We start from the raw sequence: 24,502 nt of genomic DNA, 5'->3' as shown, positions 1-24,502 counted from the left end.
AGGGGAGCACACATCATCCTGGTGATAAGTCGAACATAATTTACACAATATTACCCTGCCTCCCTGCCTGCGTTCTCAGTAAGTGAGATCGATACTGCAATTTCCAGCCCAGTAGGAGCTTGACATGAAAACACAAAATGCCAACATGTTTCCAAAGGTTAAGAGGGATTTTCAAACTGACCTTTGCCAAATGCTACATCACTTCTAGATTCAGCCGGCTTTTAACCTCAGCAGCTGGGAGGTCACATCCAGAGATATGATATTAATATGATGATTTTCCAAAGTCTATTTCTGGTGTTCTATGTAGCAGTTAGAAAACAAAAACATGGCACAATGGCTACTGACTGATGGCAACTTCCTCTCCTCTCTCGGATCAATTTCTTGCTATTATCACATGAGAATACAACTCCACTAAATCAAATTAGTTTTCCACATTTACATTTAGTATCTGTTCGATCCTGCCAAGAAAAATACATCCCACCAGTCAATTTCATCCCGTCTTTGACCTCTGACCTTAAGGGACTTCCTTGAAGTCTCTGCTCTGGTGCCAGAGGGATCCAGATTGTGGTTATCAGCTTTTCCATTCAAGTCACTGGAGTAATTAAGTCACCTCTGGGACCCATCAGTCAACAGAATCTACAAAACTCAGAATAGGTAATGAGAACTAAGCAGATTACTATAGCCACCAGAGGTTTGCCTCTGCTGTTCAGAGATTAATCTAGACTATTTTCCTGACTGAAAACCACTGCTTTCCTAATAGCAATTGTCCGTGTACAGCAGGTTGGAGACTTTGAGACCTAAACTAGAACAACAGGCAAATGACAGGATGATGAATCTGGCTGTTCAGGGCTTGCTCACATCCACACTGGAGACAAGATACTTGATCAGTCGGCACAATTAGCTTCTGCCTAGAAGCTATGGCCAATAGATGGAAAGTCCCAACTCACTAGTCCAATTTTCTACAAATAGGATCTCATTTACAAGCCTATCATCTCCAATTGGCCAAATCCCAAACTTACAGTATATTATTTCCTCCTCGACTGCACTTTAGTGAAGAACAAATTACTTTTTTTTTTTGGCACATAATGTGTGCACAGAGGAAACTAACATTTACTGGCATCTATCTACATGCACATTTGGCAAACATGAGAGGGAAATGTACATTCATTATAACTTAAAGCATAAGTGCAAGATAATATGCTTGTTTAAAAAAATTATGCTAGGGTATGAAACCACTGTGGATTTACCAGGAACTGAAAACCACATGACTAATTAATTAGTACCCTTTTTCCCAAACAAACAGGTGCTTATGGGATGGATTTGAACAATTACTTATTAACATAAACTGGCATGACAGAACAAAATACTCATACAGAACCAAAAATAGGACAGCTATAAACAAAGGAAGTACATTTGTCCTAAAAATCAGAAACTGTAGAAAAAATTAGAGAAAAATTATCCAAGAAAATACAATGTTACATAACTTTTGAAAAAAATAAAAATATACCAGCATAAACATTCTTTTTTCTACAAATTATCTGTAAAAATTAGAGCACCTGATTCTTATAACAAGACGAAAAAAAAAAAAAAAGACCAGTCCTTTAAAAAAATGAACAATACCAAATTTCATATATAAAAATACTACCTGTAATTCATTATCCTTACCCAATAAGGCTACAGAATTTATCCACAAAAATAACACTGTCAAGTAGCTTCACTCACCCTGATAGTGATAAAAACACCAGCTTACACTCTTACCAAGTCCAACAAACCTTTTCATAAAGACGAGAACACCAAACAGTCAATGCTAATACACTGCAAATTAAAACCTTCCAGTAGTGACTTATTCACATATTATAGGTATGGAAGATAATGTACTTGATCAATCTACAATTACAATAGATCAATTATTCTAATAAATACATTATCTGCGCTGCTTATACCACCAATAAATATGATTATTGAAATGACTTTGTCAAATTGGACATTTTTGGCCATCAATATCACTGCCTAGGGAGGAGATCAATAGAATAAAATGCTGTTACAAGGGAATTCTGGAGGCAATTATGGTAAAAAATACCCAATACTTCCCACTTGGTCGGTCGCTCTGCATGCACCCGGCAGGCAAAGCATCCACCTTTTAGACATCCTCCTGCCACAACCCAGCCTCCAGGGATACCTGCCGTCTCAGATAATTTTTATTAATGCTAGATCCCATTCTATTTGTCCCCTGGGTTGATAACTGTCCCTGCATGGCTTACTGAGATAAATACCAGCCTCTGCCAGGCTTTCACAACGACTGAATGCCTTCAAATCCACAGAGAATGAGAATAAGCATCAATAACATGACAGGGTTCAGGCTGCTTGCTGAATGTACTAACTGAAATTCCTTTACAACAACCCACTAGAGAGTACTACTTTCAATCTTCATAAGATCTTAGATGAGGAAACTAGGGAATTCAATGAAATGTATTACTATTTAGCTCACAGCTGTGAAAAAAGGGCTATTGTAAGCAAGGAGTACACAACACAAAGAGAACCTTTTTGGAAAAAAAGATCGTCATAAAAGAATATGCAAGTTGATAAACACACACACACACACACACACACACACACACACACACACACACACACACACACACACACACACACACACACACACACACATCATCATCACATCACCCCATTCTTTTATATGGCATCATAATTTTAAAAAAGAGAAAAATGCAAGAGGGGAAATCAATTACAGATTATCAAGTTGCAATTAGTTCATGTTAATTCAACATCTCTTCTTTTTTGTCTACATTCTCTCCAAATTAAAAAAAAAATATGTATAAGATTGTCTACTGTAATTACTCTGCCCCAGGTCTGATCAATAGATTAAAAGTAAATCTTTCATCTTGAAAGTGCCAAAGCAGGATAGTAATTATCTGATTAAGGATTTTAAAACGATCCATAAAGTCCTATTTCAGTTCTAGGTATATGTGGATTTTATAGGACTTCACACCACTTAAACATTTCTGTGTATCTTTAGTCTGGCTATAATTCAAGCCAGACACAGAGCTATCAGACCCTAGAATAATAATGAGAATACAAGTCAACAAATATTGATCCACAAGTCAGTTTAACTGCTTCAAATTTTGAAAAGACCTATGTCAACATGATGGTTGGCAAGTTGATTTCCTCCACAGTTTTAACAGAGCTCATTTTTATCGTTTTTCGGTCTCTCCATTTATTGATTTTTGCAGATGCATGTCTTCTGGGGATGCCAGCGACTGCTGATCAAGTGGAAAGCAGACAAAGGACCAATGTGCAAAAGATGAGGTCACCATGGAAACTAATTTCCATGCCCGCCCCAGGGTATAACATGACCACTCTATACAGATCAATGACTAATTGCTGCTATTGAATCGGTTACTGCACTGGGACAAATGGAGCCCAAGGCTCTCAAAATCAGAAGTGACAACGCCACAGAATATTTATACTAACAATGTTATAAATGGCTTGTGTAAGTAGTGAATTTAATTTCCTCTCTTCTACCTTTTTGATTAATGGTTATATGATTCGATCTCCTCCTCCCACACCCATTTTAACTATCTTCATGTACTTAATCAGGAAGAACTTCCACCATTACAATTTCACTACACTTATTGTAAAAAGCATGGGCATTTGCTTTCCTCATCTTCCAAAAAACTCTCCATCTACCAATTTTCACCATGAGTGATAATCTACATCTTTCCATCAGCGCAATACAATTAGCAGAAACCGAAACAACAGCCATATATCACACCTGAGTCCCCCACCACTGCTCCGTGTCAAAAATCTATTGATATCTGTTTTGTAATCTTTAACCTGTACTTCTGTGGCTCCCAAACCTAATAATAGTAAGTGTATGATTCTCATGTCTCTGTGGAACAGCAGCGTTAATGTTTCTTTCTTTTATCACCTTCTCCGGTCCCTTGGTGACATGGCTGACCTCACCATCCGTCCTGTAAATGCCTCTGGAGAGACCAGCAGCACAACAACCTAATGCAATCATCTGACATAATACACATTTCATCAATAAAAAGTATTTTCAACCAACATCCCATATTAAATCAAAAGATCCCTCGAGTTCACTCTGAGCATTTGCATCATGAATGAAGTCCCCTCACTAGGGATCTTATAATTTGCATGAATTTAACAGCAGCTCTTGTCAGCTAATAGCATAACACTGCTCTCTTTCTCTCTCTCGTTGTGTCAGACTGCAAGCCTCACTTCATCAGAACTTCACCTGTACTATTCCTCTAACATATCATCTAAAAAAAAACTTATCAGACAGATAGACAATCTGACAGGCAATCACTCACACACACACACTTGCGTTTGCACTCACTCATACACACGGGTGCATGTATGCATGCGCACGCACACACAAGGAAGTTAACAGGGAATCGTTCCTTTCTAGAATCTTGTGTATGAGATTTTACACTGCTGGCATGCTGGACTACACAGAGATTACTGAATATTACAGGATCGTTTTTCAATCTGCCATCTTAATGCTCTCCTGCATTTTCTTATCCTGCAAAGATATATTTTATCTGCAGTAAGCCCAAACTCTGCAAATCCAATTTATTCTTCATCCTTACTGGGAATGCAAGCTAATCTCATTTGAGGCACAAACCAATTTATGAAAATCTCTATCTAAATCCGGCTATATCATATGCGAATTGATGAATTACTTTAAAGGTGGTCTAGTTTTCAAGCTAGGATGAAAGTTTGCATGTCTATAAATGACTAATATAAATGACCAACATACACAACCAAAGGTTGCAAGTCTTCACAGATGACCAGAACACATGAACAATGCCGTTATCAGACTACCTAATACAATCAAAACATTTCCTGACAAACATCAATTTTTGCCAATATACTACTCAAGCCAATGTAATTATATCTCTACATACACCCAGACCCTCATGCTAGCTACAAATATACATCACCATGGAATGAATCCTCCATCTTTTCTTTTCTGCTGCTTTGATAGTGATCACTGACCTTGAAAAAGATGCTGGCAGTGGGAATGGTCATGAAACCTTACCTGCCATCTGATAATAAAAAGCTCTGTGCATATTTCCAATGGCAGTCACTTCTCTGGAAATTAATGTTCAGGAAGTCAAGTCAAGGTGGGTTGTTTTCCTCCAATGTGCTCGCCCTGAAGGCTTGGGTTCTCATTTACAATATCAACTATCAGGCTTTGTTAATAAAACCCATCAGCCCTGTATCCAGTATAAATGCAGCCCCTTCTTGTTTAAAAGATCAATACGCAGCATAAAATCACATCAACTGGGAGCATCATTGTGATAAATCACCATTGGCTGCACCACATATAGGAGTAAATTTGTTCTTTGTTGCTTTTTATGAAGATTATTACAAATTATCCAAGGTAATGCCATCCAAATTAATCTCTCTCACAATTACCACCATTCTGCAGATGCAACCACAAGTGGATTTCCTGCGTGAATAATATATTCATGAGAGTAAATGAAAAAAGGGGAAGAGGTTATGTTGAACAGTATAATTTTCCTGGGGTTGCCTTTTTTTACTGTTAGTCGTGCGCTCAAATAATTTTCATCCTCCAATGAATGTATTCAGCCAGCCTCCGGTGGTTCTTGTGCAAATGAAAAGCAAATATACACACATGAATGCGTCTGTGTGAGATGAATGGTGGGGAACTTGTCTGATCACAGCCTGAAGCTCACATCATTGACAGTAAGCAGGAGTGACAGAAAAAAGCTGCTCATTAAGAAAAAACTGTGTGCAGTCATGAAAAAGATTGATAACCTAAAAAAAATTATCTTTGGATCTTAAATCATATAGTTTAACAAGGCAGCACGGACAATGTAGACGCCTGAGAAACTCAAAGCAATCAGTGGATTTTTGCAAAACAAAATATCATGAAAATAAAAAACATGTCAAATAATGAACATGCATTTTTGGAGATTTTACCTGAAAATTTTGATCTTAAAAATATTATTGCTCAATTTAGTACCAAACAAGCAGCCAACTAGAAATCCTTGTGAATCCTTGCAAGTTATGACAAAGAACCTAATAAAACTCTATACATGAAGAGATTTTAGTCACAGATGAAGACATGATGAAGAGGTTGCTCTTAGCAGCATTTCAATGGTTCAAACTATGCATCATCATCAGTCTGCTGTGCAAGGAGATTTTAGCAGGTACTTTTAAGCAGTTGTGAACAATGACTTAACAATTCCTGGTAACACCTGCCATTTAAATCTGCACAATATTCCTCCTCCACTCTCTTTACCAAGAACTCCCACTGAAAACATGACTTCAACAATGTCATTAATCTTCCCACTCACAATTTATGATTTCGAAAAGGATGTCAGTCTTTTCATTGGGAAATGCTGGTTACGGAAATATTCCTTATGGTATTTTGTTTTGTAAATTTTGAGCAATAATGCCCAATTTTTCAGTACTGTTAACTCGACTTCTATGAAAGGGTAAAAACTCATTTGTCAAAACTTTGAACAGTTTCACTTACCTTTCTGTTGACTGCTATCTGACTTTATCACTTTGTGGGCAAATTCATTTGCACCTTTACCTTTATCACTGTGAGGGCAGGACTCTTTGTTCCATTTTGCAAGATAAACGGTCCAAAAAAGGGATACCACACACATTAAATTTCATCCACCAAATATAATATCCCTCAAACTTGGCATCATACCCAATGCAATCATTAAAACAAAATGAAGACCAAGTAGAACATTCAATACAATAAATTAATCTTGACACATCCAAAAACAATTTCCATCCAAGCTCTTTACTGCAGAACTTTGGATTTCTATAATTGGAATATTTGAACAATGCATATCCATCTCTGTGTCAGAAATTTAATAGATCTTTCTTTTCTATGAGCAATTAAGCTGTTAAAATCATGATTTATTTTACACAAGGAAATTGCAAAAAGGCTAGATGATAAACACAATTTTAGGTCTAATCAATCAACAAAAGGAAACACCAGTAAATGATAATTCTAGGTCTAGGACAGACATTATGGAAACAGTCTCAGACTGATAATGCCAGTTCTAAAAACTACTGCAATGAACTTCAGAAGTATACAGTTTTTTCCATTTTCTTAGAATATTTGGGGGAAAAAAGGTTTCATTAATATCAAAACAGCTTTTTTCGTCTTATGTGATCTTTGGTGTAATTGCTAATGCTTCAAAACCCAAATATAGATCAAAGTTAGAAACTGCGAAAGTGAATATTCTACTCACCCTCTCGTCTCCACTTTCACTGTCACACTGTAAGGAATAACAGGAAAACAGTCATCAAAAATGAATTATCACCAGTAATAAAAACAATTACACCATCAGCTCAATTTTATTTCACACATATGTAATAATTCCATTATTAGTAGGACAAGCCAGGACATAAACATGTGCCAAACAAGTATATATATATATGTGTCAGCAGATATGTAGGAAAATAAATAACTAAATACTCTACAATAAAAAATGTGATGAAGAATTTATAAGTCATGTTAGTAATTTAAGAAGGCTTTCACTTAGTGCATTTTGACCTTGATTATGAAAAGATAAACAATCAATTTTGTTCCTAATTTTGAAACAAGATATTAATGTATATACATGTATGTTTTTCAATCTATGTACATCAGGCATTAAAATAATCATGCAAACAGTGAAATTATCTGCACCTTAACTAAGGGAAAATAGAGAAATGTAAATCTGGTAATTCTGATAAAAGGAATGCTGCTAATGGGAACTAACAGCCATTACAATCCCGACTTGCTCATATGTTTGCCTTTAATTGTATTCTTTTAAATCTATTTAATAAAATATCTATTTAGACTCGGTATTTCAATCACGACAGTAAGAGCAGATTGCTGGATAATGCATTACTTGTAAAGAGGACAATGAAGCTTATTACAAAAACAATGAATAGAAAAAAGTAATTTGCAGAGCAGTTAGTGAACATCAAACATCAATTGTTTGGCATAAACAGGGGTCACTGGCAACTACCATACATAGAGGGAGATTGCCATCACGGAATTATTTAATTTGGTTGACTCAACTTCAAAGGGAATCTCTTAGTGCAGTATTTTTAGTAATTAAATACAGGTTAATTTCATTAAGCTTCCAACACCTGGCTTACAGGTAATCAGCTTTGTTAAAAAATCATTTCAAATTTCCTATGTTCTGCTCAATCTAAAGGGAAATTGTATTAATACTTTCTTTTTTGATCACTTTGAAAAATGTCTCCCACAGTAAAAAGGGGCCTGGGTCCATTTATTCATATAAAAATGCCATCATTTGTTAAATTTAAGCCAAATCATATAATTGACTAACATTTTCCTTCCAAGTGAATAATTGATGAATGTGATAATGGCCCGAAATAAATGGGTCTATTAGTGAACACAAGCTGTTTTTGCTCTTTCAGACAACATTTCATCAATAATAAATTTCAACCAGTCATTTGCATTTCCCGAAGCCAACTTCTCTCCTGGTCAAAGATTTGAGATCCATTGGGAAAACCTATACATGATTGAAATCCTTATTTTTCCACGCCATCCTCTCAAAGGACCAATGAAGACCCAGACCCAGACAGAAACACAGACTACTGTCTTTGGAACATGGCCGATGGGAGCACAATAATAACGGATGCTTCATATCTCAAGCACTTGCTTATACCATTTTTTCTAACACATTTTTCAATCCAAGTACTTTTTTTCCATTCCTGTTCTTTTTTTTAAACATAGATAATATCTTTTTTTTTTAATATGTCAACTGTCAACAGCTTTGTATACTATAGCATTTGATCTCATATTCTATATACCTACAAGGCATCCATGGCATTATTGTCATTCCTGTTCTTTTTTTCCCCCCAATTTTGATTGAATGTTTTCCAACCAAAGGATAGCAAATATTGACTACAGTCTACTTCTTCCTGTCTGATGGGCAAGGTTTCAAGTCTCTGGTATCACAACCATGTGACACCAGTATAATTTGTCACCAAATGAAGAACATTTACATGTTCACTACTGAGAAAGCTTTGGCTACGTCTCTGAAGACTGGTGGGTGGCTGGTCTCCAACTGATTGGTCATGGCCTTTGGTGCAAATTTTCAATTTTATCATTTACTTAAATTATGTTATGGCAGACAGAGCTCATATGGCACAGCTCTGGCTCCTGTGGCACAGAGGTCACATGGCTTCAGGCGAGGGTTATACATTGCCAATATATAAACATTTGTGCAAAATTCCAATGGCTGCCCTCTGTGACCTCTGTCGTAAAGCATGGTGTGTGCATGAACTAGTTTCAAATCACCTGTATGTAATACACACAGTCAGCAGGTTAAGATGGCAGAAGCTGTGTGAATACATTTACCTTTTAACTTCTAATTGCTTAAACACACATACAAACATGTAGAATACAAGGCGCTTCACAGTTCAAAGTCAATAGCAGTGTCGCTCTCAATAAATACACACCTCGCTGGAATTGACAGCCCAACGCCCAACTTCCTACCTCTTTGGCAAATCAACCTTGTTGGAAATTTACAACATATCAGGTGAATTAACCTTTCTAAATGTGGTAGTTTAAAGGAAAAACATTCATTAGGGGCTTTTAATTTATTGCTACCAAGCTGTTACAGAGCCATTAATCATCAAGTAGCTGCAAGAGCTTCCAAGAGAAACACAAGTGTACTGCAGGGATGAAATTTAGATCTAGGAGCCCTCTCCAAACACGGCCATTGAGGTCCATGACGCAAGTGCAGTAAATCTTGCAGAAAGTGATAGAAGCCCTCTTCAAACACATCACACACTTTTATGAAATGCATTTGTTTAGTGAGAACTCTATGCACTCTATGGTCTCTCCTATCATAACTAAACACATATTTGATATCTCCTCACCAACTTGAGAGGCAGTATTGCTCTGGTTATAATTGCTACTTCAAAACCATCTTGGGAGTAAGATAAAGGTACTAAACCCATTGAAGCACTGGAGATAACAGGCCGCATAGCTCTAGTAATACACAGATCAAGCTGTGAAAGTTTCCTATCTTCTGATCAAATGCAGAAGCTCAAAGCAGCCATGACTGCAGATGTTCTGTTCTGTTTCAAGTAGACACTTACCTTTGAGCTGTGGGTAAAAAAAGTTACCAAAGACCTCAAGCATAGTCCCGTGTTCTTGAATCTAATCAGCTACTTAAAGTATGTACATATCCTCTGTTGAGTACGTTTTCTTTTTTAACCCAGGTACTTTATTACTTTATACTTCACACACATATCGTGATATTTCAAACTGCACTAAATTAAAGAAATAGTAACAAAGAAAAGTTCTACACTTACAATGTATCCTTTCCCGGAGCTGGACTGTATACTACTGACCTGAAGCAGAAAACAAGTGGTATTGATCAGCTAATGAAACATAAAATTTCACCATCAGGACGTGTACATCCCACTTCTCATGCCTTATTCAAATCATAAATATGTACCCAGTGAAAATCCATAGGCAAAATATTACCATACACACAAGGGAATCAATAGCCCGCGTCAAGTTAATTGCAATCCCAATTTTGGTTGTGTTTGACAAGCACTCAATGTAGTCTATCCATCTCCCCACCTCCTGGTTTAGCTATTGTTTTCAGCATCAAACCTTTGTGCCATGCAAACACTTCGCAGGAATCCGACATGTCTTGGTGGCGTGCTGCCCCGGTGCTTGACTGCATTATCCCTGCCAAAGCTACCACTTTTCAGGAAATCAACTTTAAAAGCCATTGGGAAGAAAATTTAACTGAAATAAATGCCACTGCCGCCTTTTATTGGAAATCATTGTTGCAGTCTGCTGTGTCTTATTGAAAATCGTTGAGAGGTCTTGTGTTAATGGCGGGATGAAAGCACAAGTCCGAGAAGCTAAGTATCTGGATATTGGCAAAAGGTGACAGAAGCAATGAAGTGCAGCAAAAGCTATAAGTTCTGCCTTCTGTTGCCCTTTAAGGTCCTTATTACATTACAAGACAAAGTCTGGGCAGACTGCCAATGTAAGTAAAGGGTTAACTTTAATATCAAGATACTTCTTGTGATATTAAAGCTCAGGGATTATGTAGGTTTTTTTTTCTCTATTTCAAGATAATCCTCTACTTGTATTTCCCTCCACTGATCACATTCTGTATGTACAGCTGCCCACTGAGGTACATAAATGTTCCAATGAGACCTGAAAGGGGCTATGGCCTGACCACAGCAGACAACAGACTCAAAGTAACTGCTTCATTGAGGTATGAAAGGAGACATTTTCTAAATATGCAGATGCCTGCTGATGACAGATATAGGATATCACCTCCAAAGAAAATCATTAAAGATATTTTTTCAAGCATCAATGGCTGTCTGTGAAAGTCAGGATGAATTTACTTGAACTGTTAGGGGCCAGTCCTAATACAACAGAATAGACTGAAGTTCAAAGCGCTAATGAGTTACCTCATAAACAGATGACAGACAGATCAAGTTCTATTGTCCCTTGAGATGTGATATACTGCAATATACAGGGCAGAATCAAGGATGTTATTCATCTGGTGTAAATATTCTCAAGTGGTTAGTTAACAGGGAGAAACTGGATGCACAAGGGAATCAGTTGCATGCTGGTAACTTTATTGGAATAAATCAGTGTGAAAAAAGTATTTTGCCTCTTATTACACGAATTTAAAAAAGTATGAAGACGAAAGATAGAAAAGCTGAAGATATTGATGACATAACACAAATAGATTCTAAAACAGAAATTTCCTCGATAAAAAAAAACAAAGTTTTTGAACAGAATATCTACCTTTGAACCATTGAAAATTGGTTTCTTTGTAATTTTGTCATTTATGAATACTGACTCTATGAACGTCTGAAACAAATATTCTTTCTTTAAAAAATAACTTAAATTTGACAAAAATACTGTTGTGTAAGCAATGATAAATCTATATAAACAGGTTTGGTGTATCTCTATCGCAAAACAAAAACTGAAAAAGTAAATTTCTAAACCTGTGTTATCCTTTTTTTAGTAAATAAATGTAATACTTACATCACTAAGGTGATCTCTAGATGTACTCCTCTGTGGACCATTGACTGTGCCTGTCTCCAGAACTTGATTACAACTCTCCTCTTCCTTGCACTTGGTTAGGCCTTGATTCATCTGGAAATAAATAATAATAAAAAAAAAATAAAATAAAATCCGCCCAATAAAGTCACTGTCACAAAGTATCCACTACTAGGACAATAGGACTTTTTCTATTGACTCCTCCAGGTTATTATAGCATTCCCTGGGATGATAATATTTACCCGGGCTACTCACTGAAGAGGTTTGGGCTGAAAGGCAATTCTTTTGTATTCTGATGTCAAAGGCAGTCAGAGCAAAATGATTTTGCCAGTTTACCTTGATGATGTGACTGACTGTGTCAATAATGGAGTATTGCCTCTTTATTGATGGATTGCACATTATCAGGCACTGATAACCAACTCAATTATGTTTAATGATTTTTCCACCTTGATAGTCAATAAATGGTCTGTATTAGCTACAAAAGACTTAATTGGCCAAGTTCCCAACATAACTATAATCGACTGCCATATGCGTCCACGCTTAACTTGATATTGGTTAAGATTTTCCAGCTTGCATGACATGCTTAATCAAATAAGTTGCTCAAGTGAAAATGATGAAATATTGTCTTCAATGTCTCTTTGAAATGAATTATTAGAGTGATCTATCAAGTCCCTTTTAGCTGCCTCCAACTGGTTTGTGAGGCCAACAACAAACACACTAGGTGAAGCAGTCAGAACCACTTATTTATGTAATATTTCATCATGCCAGGCTATTGTTTATGAACTGCAGAATTTCGCTGGCCCTGATATTTTTTGACACAGTTCTTAGCACTGTGCATTAAGGAAGGTCTTTGCAATGATATATTAAATAATGATTCTTTCCTTAAGGTAGGGAGGGGTCATAAATGGCCTTAACATTGACAAATAGTAAAAGTTTTCTTAGACTATTAGTTTAAAATAAAAATAGATTTAGACTTTATAACTGATGTTCATGTCACCTTGGACAAAATGTGTATGAAATGAGCAGTTTTCATACTGAGATGGAACCCAAAGTCTAACCTTAAGGATATTATCACCCTTCGCTCCAAACTCCTTATTTACTGCCTTATTTACATTCTTTTGGGTAATAAATAAATTTTCAGTGTTCAGTGCCTAAATTAATTAACATTTACACATGTCATCTTATGGACGACGTCATAATTGTGACCTTGGGGTAAAAACTGAAAAATCGGTTTCTCAAATTTCTCTTTTACCCGAGCACCCACAATCACCATTTTAGCACCGATTTAATAACACCATTTAGTACTCTAAAACTCCGCGAGCAATTTTAGTAAAAGTCTTAGTTCAGATTTTATCACTGAAAAAGAAAAATGATGCCTTTGTTCAATGAAAATCTGTAATTAGGCCCTCATAACCCCATAACAAAAACATTTAAATCAAAATGCCGGCATGGGATTGTAGCCAATACACTCCTGGTCAACTCATCCAATTTTCGTGAAAAAATCTTGTTCAGGGATGAAGTTGCACCCCATTGCTATCTCACCTTAAAATAGAAATATGTTAAATTGGCAATTAAGCTTTGAGTTGTCTATACTTATATATTACAACAAAAAATACTAACACTGATATTTAATTTGTTTATTTATTTATTTTTTGAGGGTTTTTCATTGTTTTAAACCAGCACAATATAGATGCATTATTGAATAATTAGGTACAAGAAAAAAATCATTTTCAGTATCTGGATGATAATAAAGGGTGACAATATCCTTACTCCTAATACTACATTAAGATAATTGATCTTATATACTTCCTTTCTTTCAAGCAGTTACACTAAGGTAAGCCATGTGTTAAATCTATGTCAGGGACAATTTAACTTATTCGCCATTTACATTCCAAAAATAGAACTGTATGGTAAGTAAAAACTCTCCAATGCCTCAGTAGATGCAGGCATTAATAATGCTTTAAAACAAGGGAGGCTAAAAATTGCAGAAATTTCCCCTCAGTATCAAGTATGGCTTTTGCAAAGCTTAAAAAAAAGATTAAAGTGGTTTAATTTATTCATGCAGATAAAGGTAGAGAGAAAAAAATTAATTACTTAAAGGGATAATAACTCGTTTTGGCAAAAAAAAAAAAAAAAAAAAAAAAAAAAAAAAAAAAAAAAAAAAAAAAAAAAGAATTTTCCTGAAGTAAACAACAATTATCCCGTACTTACCAATAATTAATGAATCCATTTTTACATTCAAAGTTAGTCCCTGGTTTTTTTTCTGAAAAGTTTTTTTTTTTTGTTATAATCTCTTAAGAAATTATAACAGAGTATAGCCATCAATGGAGGTCACGTGGTCTAAAGACAAGTTCAGATATCAGAATAATAGCTTTAACCGCTGTTTTTCTTGTACAACAGAATATATTATATTTCTATGAGTTGTTCACAATGTTTTTATTGTAAAATATAGATCTCATACGAAGAGGAATTATCCCTTTAATTTTGTGTCACTCCCAAACCTGAACTGCATTTCTACAACATTAATTCCAAATTAAACTGAAATACATCTTGGGGGTTATTGTATAAATGATAGAAAAATAAATCAGCAAAAAACCACAAAACTGATGTTTTTGAAGAAATATTCTGACTAAGGCAAATTTTGAAGTTTATATTTTGCCTAACAAAACTTTTCAGTACATTTAAAACAAAAATACAGTTTGCCAAGTTACAAAGAGAACAATTCATAAGAAATTGACAGTGTAGACAAATGCAAGTGATCAGAGTGAAAACAATCTTCATATAATGAATAGTGAGGAATCAATGAATAAATGTCAATAACTGTATCCTCAGAATGAGCTAGATTGCAATAAAAACTAATTTTCACAAAAACGCACCAATCACTTCATAAATTAATTTCTCACAAATCTTAGCTGTACACTTTCCTCAGAAATTCCTTGGTGTTACTATGTGTATATTACACAGTAATTATTGCATATACCTGCTATATACCAACAGGTTTTAAATGTCACCTGTGAGTTATTGGGCATTATTTAACAGATCTGGAACATATCATTTACTTTCTGCCCTAGGTTTTTCTGGCCTGTGTACCACTTTTCTATCAACTCCAGCCACATTTTGCTTATGTTGAACAAGAGGCTTCTGTGTGAAAAGTTTATCAGACATGTAAACCAACATTATGTGTGTGGCCCATTAGAGCTGTAAAAGGTTTGAAGGCTACCAATACTCTGAATTTTACTATCAAATAGACCATTTCAGTCTTAAATTAAATAGAGAACAACACTGCAGTTCACAAATCTAAAGAAAATGAAAGGTTTTTGTGTTCATGTATTAATCATTTGCCATTTCATGTTATCCAACCCGCTCTACAATTTATACTATCTTACAAATACCATTTCCCACACAAATGTAAATCAGTAGAATGCGATTAACAGATAGGCCAGAAACCAAAGGAAGAACAAAATCATCAAAGTCACATCTAGTCAATACTGACAAAGGTGATTCAGGGCCACTGCTAAACACTTTCTTATGAGTGAGAAACCCTAGCTACAATTCATTCAAATGACATTACCACCTAACTTATTACATTCTATCACAGATTCAATTAGCACTAGCGAGAAGAGTTCTTATATGTCTTATTGGCAAACCAGAACTGATCTAACATCCTATCAGGTGAACCAACTGCTTTCAACATTACCTTCCATCTGAAAGCCTCTCCAAAGAGCAGCAACATGTTTTGGCTGGCAGCTATAGTGCTAGTACTAGTGGCAGTGGTAGTATGGAAGAATGACAGGATCAGAGAACACCTCTATTCTAGCATCAAAATGTTGTATTTTATTATTTCAGCAGTTAGACCTTGGAGCACTTAATATGGTATCATGTTGTGTAATTTTATTAGTCTAGACCTCACAGAAAACAATGAAGAATGTCAGATCCAGAATAAAAAACCTTTCTTTAGGCAAACCCAGTATTGCGCCATCCAAACAAATACCATCAATATGGTTTTAATTATACAATATAAAGAATGTATTTTACTGGCTGTTGTTCTTGCCAGCCCTATTCCATGGCACAAATGGTACAAATTAGAGATTAAGCCTTGTACTAATTTACAAATGCTTTTTAATGTGCTTGAAAATAAATACAAGCAGCCGTTAGAAGAAAGTTATATAATGAAGACCTGTTTTGAAGCAAACAACAAAGCTTATCTTACCAATGGCAAGAAGGAACCTCACATATCACAAGCTTCATTGTGTTGATTTTTGACAAAGGGTTTGCTATCAAAATGTAGAACAGAATCAGTGACTTATGGGCGTAATTTGGAACATACAGAAATTTCTGATAGACAGATGTAAAACTGGTGAAAAGGACTTCATTTCATGTACTTTTCATGTACTTTAACATCTCAACTGTACAAGTTCACTCCTGATAATGTTCCTTTCCACCTGTATCCAATTCAAGTCATCAACAAAGGAACCTCTGATATCAAGGGTTCTATAGAATAACTCTTTTAAAGCTTACAAATGTACTGAATATTTAAAAAAATAGGGCATGATTTTTAAAAACTCACCTCTTTTACCTCCCTAGAATTCTCTACCATCTCTCTATCTGTCTCAAGCTGCAATACATCTATCTTACCCTGAGCACTAAAGAGATTCTGACACCCTTACTGCCTATCAATTCTACAAATACAAATATACCATGGCAGCTAATGCCAGATGTTTGCCTTTTAAAAGCCCTTGAACAGAAAAAACATAGCCACTATAAATATTACCAAGATTGTTAACAATCTGGGGTTACAAATTACGACAGACTTGAAATCTGCTGGCAGGGGAAACTTTGATATTATTTGGCTTTTCAGGTCCTTGGGGGTCACTGAAATTACTTAGAACACTATGCAACTTTTATCCCTGGTAGAAATATAGATTTCCCACAAGAATAGGCCAAAAGCTTCACTTGAATGCAACCAGAAAATTACACAGAACCAAATTACTTTGGTGAAGGATTGCCTGTGAATTTCTAAACAACACTCTTCCTCACGCTCTAGTATAAACACATTAAGAGAACCTGTAGCAGGCTGTTTATAACTGGTAGTTTCAGACTTAATAACATGCTCTTCACCTAAAAAAGAAAAAAAAAGGCTAGAAGGAAGTTTAAGTCTGGCATTCACACCTTTCCAAAAATAAAACTTGTCTAAAAATCAATCATAAATATGGGCAATAAAATATCATCTAAACATCAATTAGCTCCTCATGCTTCCAAAAGCCAAGTATTTGTACTCTAGAATCATTAAGAATATTTCATTCTCACATTTTCCAATAAAAACTACTGCTGAATATGAATAAGTGCCTCTCATCTTGACTATCTAGATGCCTTCTAAAACCCATGTCTACCACCAGAGCAAAGACAGCAACCAAATTTTCACTGCAGTCAAGTACAGTAGATTATCCAACCTATAGGTGGCAGCAGCAGTAACTGTCAGAATAATTTGGCATCTGACTGGTCTGACAATTTGCTTAGGATACCCTATAAATACCAGAGGGTTGATGTAGTAGGCAGGAGGGCAGACAGAACCTGGTGGGGCTTTGACCTAGACACCATGATGGGCTTATATTGCATAAAAACACTTGGAGCCGGATACTATCTTTCTCAATTTGTGGCAATTTTTCCTTTTGTGTTTAGCACCTGTTCTTCAACATCCAAATTTATCTTGCTATAAAAATACTTTAAATATTTAAAACATGAACTAAAAGCATGGATTATACTTGCTTAGCATCCAAAATAAACTGCACTTCAAATGTTTTATTGAAAAAGACCTCTAGACATCTTTTAAGTCAAAAGATAGAAACACATACTTATCTCTTTGCTCTCACCTTTGCCCACAGATAAGCACAATGACATAAACTTGAAACTCAATCCAAATCTACCACCCTATCTTTTAAAACCTATTCACACAAGTGTGGGATGGGAAAAGTTGCCTTTTGTCAAGTAACCCATATCCCAGCATTACCCACCTACAGTGGAGTACTTCAATGAAAAACCAATCAAGGGTTTACAATGGAAACTCCTTTATCCCAACAGCGACTTAAGCCAAGACCCTGGCAATAGCTACAGCAGAACAAATCTTTTCAAGCTTTTTCTCAATACACCTGTCAGTTTCAAGTAATGTATGAATCAACCCCATGTGGAAAAAAAGCATGGAGACAACGATAAAGTCGTATCCAGGAGATTATGGTGGTGAACGGTTGATAACACAAGCTATGGATGAGATCTGAAATTTGAGCAGCCAATTCTATCATTTATACTTTTCTACATATTTCTATTTTCTTTGAGTTCAGTTATACTGAGATGTTTCTGCCATAAAATGCTAAATAAAAACTGTAAAATAATCACATTTATAACAATTAATATCAACCGATATCCTCCTCAGCTTACCAATTATTCAGCTTGGATATCCTTGGCACCCACTTCATTCCCTTCTTCCCTGGCACAATCTCTGAGGACTCTGGATCTAACCGGAGGGTTTTTATCTTCAATAAACCATGACTTAACTTGCCAATTTGTTATATTGATTTTGGAGCAGGGGATCAATTCTCCTTCGCAAATGAATATCCAACTCTGATCAGATCATTAATTTCAACTGACAAAATGGTTTATCTCGACATAAAACTGTTAAGATGATCAGGCTTAAGATATTAGCTGAACATAGACACATTCAGTGGATAATTATAGATTATAATTGCTTCTTGCCTAGTTTAGAGATAGTAGTCGATCCCTGCCTAGCATTTAAGGTATGCTGATACCTTTCCAAATCTTAAGACCCCCATCAATTAATTTGTGTCGACTCCAAGGGGGAGACAAGATGTTATCTGGAATGATATCCTCAGCAGCTCATCCCTGACTACCAGTGTAGTCACATACCACAATCCTAGCTCTGTGATCTGGTACCCTCCAGCTCTGTTCACTATGTGGGTGTAAAGCTCTCCCAACTTTGTTTTTCATCCCCTGTTTTGATAAATTCACAGAAAAGCTTGACAATCTCACTCTGGGCACATCATTAGAGTCAATCCCTCCAACATCTATTCCAATCCTAATTGACATGCAAACCTAATATTTTGCTTGTTCTCACCATTCTTGCCACACTTAGCACTTTACCGCACCATATTTCACTTCCTAATTATTAAGTAGTTTTCAATTAGGAAGGTATTGCAGGATTTGGATAATCTGCTTACATTCACAAATGAATGACCAACAACATAAGCTTTTCCTAATCAAGCATTTTAATGTAGTTAATCATTCAGAATAAGCAATTAAGCTGATTTTATTATGGAATGTAAATTAAAATCCAATGGGAACATTACAATGGAAATTATACAATATCTTTAGATATCAACATTCAATATCAAAATTATAAAAAATGATACTGAAATCCCCCCCCTCCTTTTTCACTTAAATGTGTTCAGAATGTTATTATTAAAAAAGCCAATTTCAATTTCATAAATATCATGATTACATAATTTTCAGGCAAAAGATCCCTCATCCCTTTCCCCCTTTTTTCCCTCCATTGCCTCTATCAGCTTCCTAAGCAACCAACTAGATGTCTGTATGGTCTCCTAAGCTTAATCCAACGATCTTGACAAACACTAGGGGAGTCCAGCCTCCTTGAGATAAAACTCTCTCATACTCTATCTATTGATCCATAGTTGGGTTGATCCATCAAATTATCCCTCCCCACAATAACCGTGTTATGAAATTACCCAGTCTCTACAACAGCTTGCTTGTTCACAGGCATCTTATCAGTCAGCATTGATACCATGGGATAATGGTAGAATGATAGAGACAATTTATCATCCCCCCCCTCCCCATTCAAAGGGGGGCCCAGAAGCTTCAGCCTTATAATTTTGCCACCTGTGAATAGATGTCTGTCAATTTAAACACATAATCAAAAGTGGGAATGAACTACAGGAACATGAATTAGGCATAATATGTCAATGTATTATGTAAACATGCATCAACCAAAGCTATTGCATGAATTCTTGTAAGATGAGTTTGATTGGGAAATGTGCCACATGGTCCTAAATTCCAACTCCACTTTTTACTTATATTCTTGCTGTGTGTACTCACTCTAGCATCAACTTCCTAAGGTGAATTTCCAAATAAAATCTACTAATTCTCATAAAGAAATATTAAGGCTTAAATCTATCAATATTGTCAGTCTGAACACTTTTGAAGGATGTATCATCATCTTATCATTATCATTTGAAAATTTCAGATTTCAAATACTGCTGATTTCAATAAAGCCTTTTTAAAACTAAGAAAACCAAAATCAATCAGGTGACCTTAAACTGATCTTTTTTATATAATGACAGCAGAGATGATTTTCAAAACATTTTAAAACGATAAATGATACTACGTTATTAAACCATTAACAACACCTATTTGATGATAATTAAACGCCTACTTACACTTACATAAGATAATGTCTAAAACATTTTCACATTAATGTTAGTACCACCAAGCAGTTTACGATCTACCTGTTATGGAAACTAGACCATGTTATGAAAATTTGGGAGGTTCTTTCAGAAATAGGGTTCAAATTTGCGACATTATTCTGTGTACTGTATCTCGTTTAATTCTGTTAAACATACGATACAGAAAAGCAGACTGATAAACCTACTGTAAATAGTGTTTTATGAAAGCTTAAGCCCCAAGTGATTACACCTGAGATTAGCAGGTGTAAACAGAGCTTAGGAAGATATTGAAACCAGTCCAATAAGCGCTGTCTAGATAGAAGGATGAGCAGATTTATCATGGACCTGTGTGATAGAAGTGTCTCTGTTGCCCAGCAAAATTAGCAGCTAGGAAGACTGCATGTCTTTGACATAAAAAAACAGCCAGATACTGATCATTTTCTGAATCTAACAAGTCCAAGTGTAACATAATTTATACTTAAGTAATCACCACATACTGTGGAGGAAAAATAAAATTTGAAATTCAAAAGATTGTAAAATACATAAGGTATTAAAACCAACGACTAGGAATTTTACACTTTCACCATTATTATTTTTTATTATATTTGACACAAATCACTGGTATTTATGAATATCCCACCAAAGGCTTATGCATACCCATACCAATATAAAATTTATAGCCATGCTATCCACTTACTCCAGGCATCTTTGTCAACATAATTCATTTTTCTCTCTCATCTATCACTTCTACCCTCGAAACATGAAAATCGTCTCAGAGGTATTATAACAACAGATACCTTTTTAACAATCAGATACAATAGTTGGAATTGCCTATGAACTCAACAAGAGTATAAAAACATTAAACCACCAGAATAATATTTCTGTGCACTACCATTCATCAAATTTTCCCTTGGGATAAGACCCATCATGTTACGGTAACTGTGTTATCTCATGATTAATGAAATGAGATGTTATCTTTAAAAAATTTGGTCCTTATGGAAAAAGATGTCATTAAAATTGCAGAGGCCTGGCTGTTCTGCAGTCCCTGAGATCTTTAATTTGCTGCCATATGCTCTTTTTGAACTTAGGAAAATTAATTATAAAAATAACTCTGATCCTTGTATCCTCATGATGTTCATTATAACCATAGTAAGTAAATTCAAAGTTTGTACAGCTAAGATATAATGAAAAACATTGATGTATTCAAAGTGAAAAACCCTACAACATTGTCAGTTTTACAACAACCTTGAAGTAGTTATTTCTTTAAATTTGTCATACCATACAAGCCCAGTGATGGGGTTTGTGCATTCTTATTCCTTTTTGTTTTATCACTAGTATACTGGGTGTCATTAAAAAAATACAAAAAATTGCATAAAATTTTCCAAATGTCAGAGCAGAAAAAAAAATAAATAAAATAAGCAGTAAGTTACACTGCATTATCATGCCTATGAGAAGTAACTAGAAACAGTCAATATGTTGGCAATTTCTGCAAAAACTACATGTGTTTGATACAGATTTAACATAATTCATTACACAAATCAGTGAAGGGCAGGACCTCCTAGGTATCACAAGCTGACAGCAGTTTAACCTAGGGGCAACACTGGCAGTTTAACAATATAAATAAACAAGATATAGCTGAACTTTGGCACCAAACATCACTGGTTCTTTGATCCCAATTTGAACTGTGACGTTATTAACTGTTACCACATCTTGGCTAAGTTTTTCTCTGATTTTCTTTGCTCTTCTCACCTGTTAACAATTCTTTTTTTCCATGGGTTGGAAAATTCAATACAAATCACATCAGGTGGATATCTGACAATTTTCAAATTGTTGACAGACATTCGAGTTTAAGTGTGCATTGCAAAATCTTTGGTCAATCTGTAATACTAAATGCATTATTCTGGGATTTATCTGACACGGGTTGTATTTGTAAAGAACATCTCTTTTCTATTATTTTACAGATTAAGGACAAATTCTTAAATGAATGATAATTCTTTTGGCACTCCTGGTTAAAATCTGACGCATTAGTGAACCTTTGACTGTATTTCTTATTTTCGCAAGTACAAACTTTTATGTTGGCTTTTGATAGTTAAAAAAACCTCTTTCTGTTTCTAAAATGCCTTGGTATTTGCACAAAACACGATATATTTCTTCACTCAATGGAAAAAACTGTAGTACATTTTGCACCAATAACAAAGCAGTTAACAGCTTGGGCTAAAAAACAAGGATAAAATAACAGAAATTTTACAAAATCTCAAACTAAAAAAAAAAACTACTTAACAAAACCTCAACCATTCCAACAATTCTTTAATTTCTCTAAACGATGGCTATTTTGTGTGAATAACTGCCCAGTCAAGAACAAAACTGCAAAAAAAAAAAAAAAAAAAAAAAAAAAAAAAAAAAGCATAAGTTAAGTTAACATTTGCACTACATCTTGGACTGCAATATTTCACATTTCAAAAATGAGGGGAAAACACTTAATGTTGAGGCATGTTTCTGCTTTTTCAATTAAAGCAATTTAATAACAAAAACATCTAAAACTGCTTAAGAAAAAAATTCTGATAGCCAACTTAGGTTAGGTCTGGGTTCACATTATCAAACTTGTAATGCTGTCCTTTATTCTTTCTAAACGTTATACCATTATACCGAGATCAAAAACACCTTAATGAAAAAACAATACAAAAGTCTTAAAGTACCAGAATGTGTATTTATCACAAGAAAGTATTAGCAAAATCATTAACTGTTTGTACAAGACAAAGGCAAATCAGACATAAAATGGTTGCTAAATGTAACTTGCATTGAGCCAGTTGATGGAAAAAAGACTGCATCCTGACATACATCAATTGGAATTAATAAACAGCTGGACCCAAAGAAATGTCTGGTTGATAAGTAAATAAATCAAATTTCCAAAAAGAAAAGAATCAAGGAGATTTTGCTCAGATGATACAAAATTTCCTGGCTATATGATCCCAAATTCTTAAAAAAAAAAAAAAAAAAATGGCACAATTCTCGACTTACAACAACCTAGAGCAAAATAATTCTATTAGGTAATGTGACCGACTTCTGATCTACACTGAAGGCAACAAATCCAACAGAAAAAGTCTTAAAACCTCCTTTCTCTTACCTACCTGTCAGGGACTGACAACCAGAAAGGGTGACATTGTAAATAGATATGCCAAAAGTACCTGGCTTACCTTCGTAATTCCGCCAGCAACGTGGAGTTCACCCTTAAGACTGGCTATATTACAAATTCCTGCAACGTCAGGTAAAATATCACTATGTTTGGCATGTTATCTTGCTACCAACACTCCTATCAGGCAACCAAGTATGTTTGATAGATATTAACTCACTTTGAAAACTTATCAAACATTATTAAAGGAACAAAAGCCAGTAATTATATTACAAATTTTGACACTGTGAGAGTCCATGATAGGGTTTATCTGGCATCTTAGGGTGTATGTCTCCATTGGGGATTAAACCCAGAATTGTTCTGAAAAACAACCAGCTTATTGATTTGACAAGGTCAAACTTGCTAGGATTACCAAGGCACCCCTACTGCATCTTATTTCCAGCTTGTTGGCTAGGAGATTTCTTTTCACCTTGTCATTATAATTCCCAGACTAAACAAGGTTGTCCCAACACCTTTACCTTCTGCTACCTTACTTCCATCTACACATACCCAATGTCAATGACTTCTATTTTTCTTGAAAAATGCTGTTTCAGAAATGTCATCCTGCAAGTGCTTAAAACTGCTATCAAGCTACTTCACTGCTCAACTGTCACACCCTTTAGATCCTCTGGACAAAGCAATAAGAACATCAATATTTTAGCACCAAACAAGTAATATGTGGCCCCCAATGAAACACTCATCACTCAATGTCATATCACAAACGTGTCCTTGTCACATCTGCCTTTTAATATAAAAGGTTTTTTT

General features: G+C 35.3%; 1 protein-coding gene across 5 annotated transcripts in view; it reads right to left on the bottom strand.

Annotated features, from left to right (window-relative positions):
* LOC106178105 (fibrosin-1-like protein) overlaps positions 1 to 24,502 on the bottom strand; it is a 94,279-nt gene that overhangs the window by 20,724 nt on the left and 49,053 nt on the right. For 3 of the 5 annotated variants that reach the window (XM_087000310.1, XM_013561144.3, XM_013561143.3), the window contains exons 3-5: positions 12,086 to 12,196; positions 10,375 to 10,413; positions 7,284 to 7,310 (exon numbers count right to left, since the gene is read on the bottom strand). In XM_087000310.1, the coding sequence (XP_086856436.1) occupies positions 7,284 to 7,310; positions 10,375 to 10,413; positions 12,086 to 12,196 (177 nt within the window). Of the gene's footprint in view, positions 1 to 7,283; positions 7,311 to 10,374; positions 10,414 to 12,085; positions 12,197 to 16,667; positions 16,810 to 18,532; positions 18,711 to 24,502 lie in introns of those variants that run through there. The other 2 variants (XM_087000322.1, XM_087000319.1) reach the window with 2 other exon arrangements.

The sequence above is a fragment of the Lingula anatina genome, chromosome 1, assembly GCF_051362555.1.
Source record: "Lingula anatina isolate TDL-2025a chromosome 1, LinAna3.0, whole genome shotgun sequence".
NCBI classification, from domain to species: Eukaryota; Metazoa; Brachiopoda; class Lingulata; order Lingulida; family Lingulidae; genus Lingula; species Lingula anatina.
This window is presented reverse-complemented; position numbering and strand designations above follow the sequence as displayed.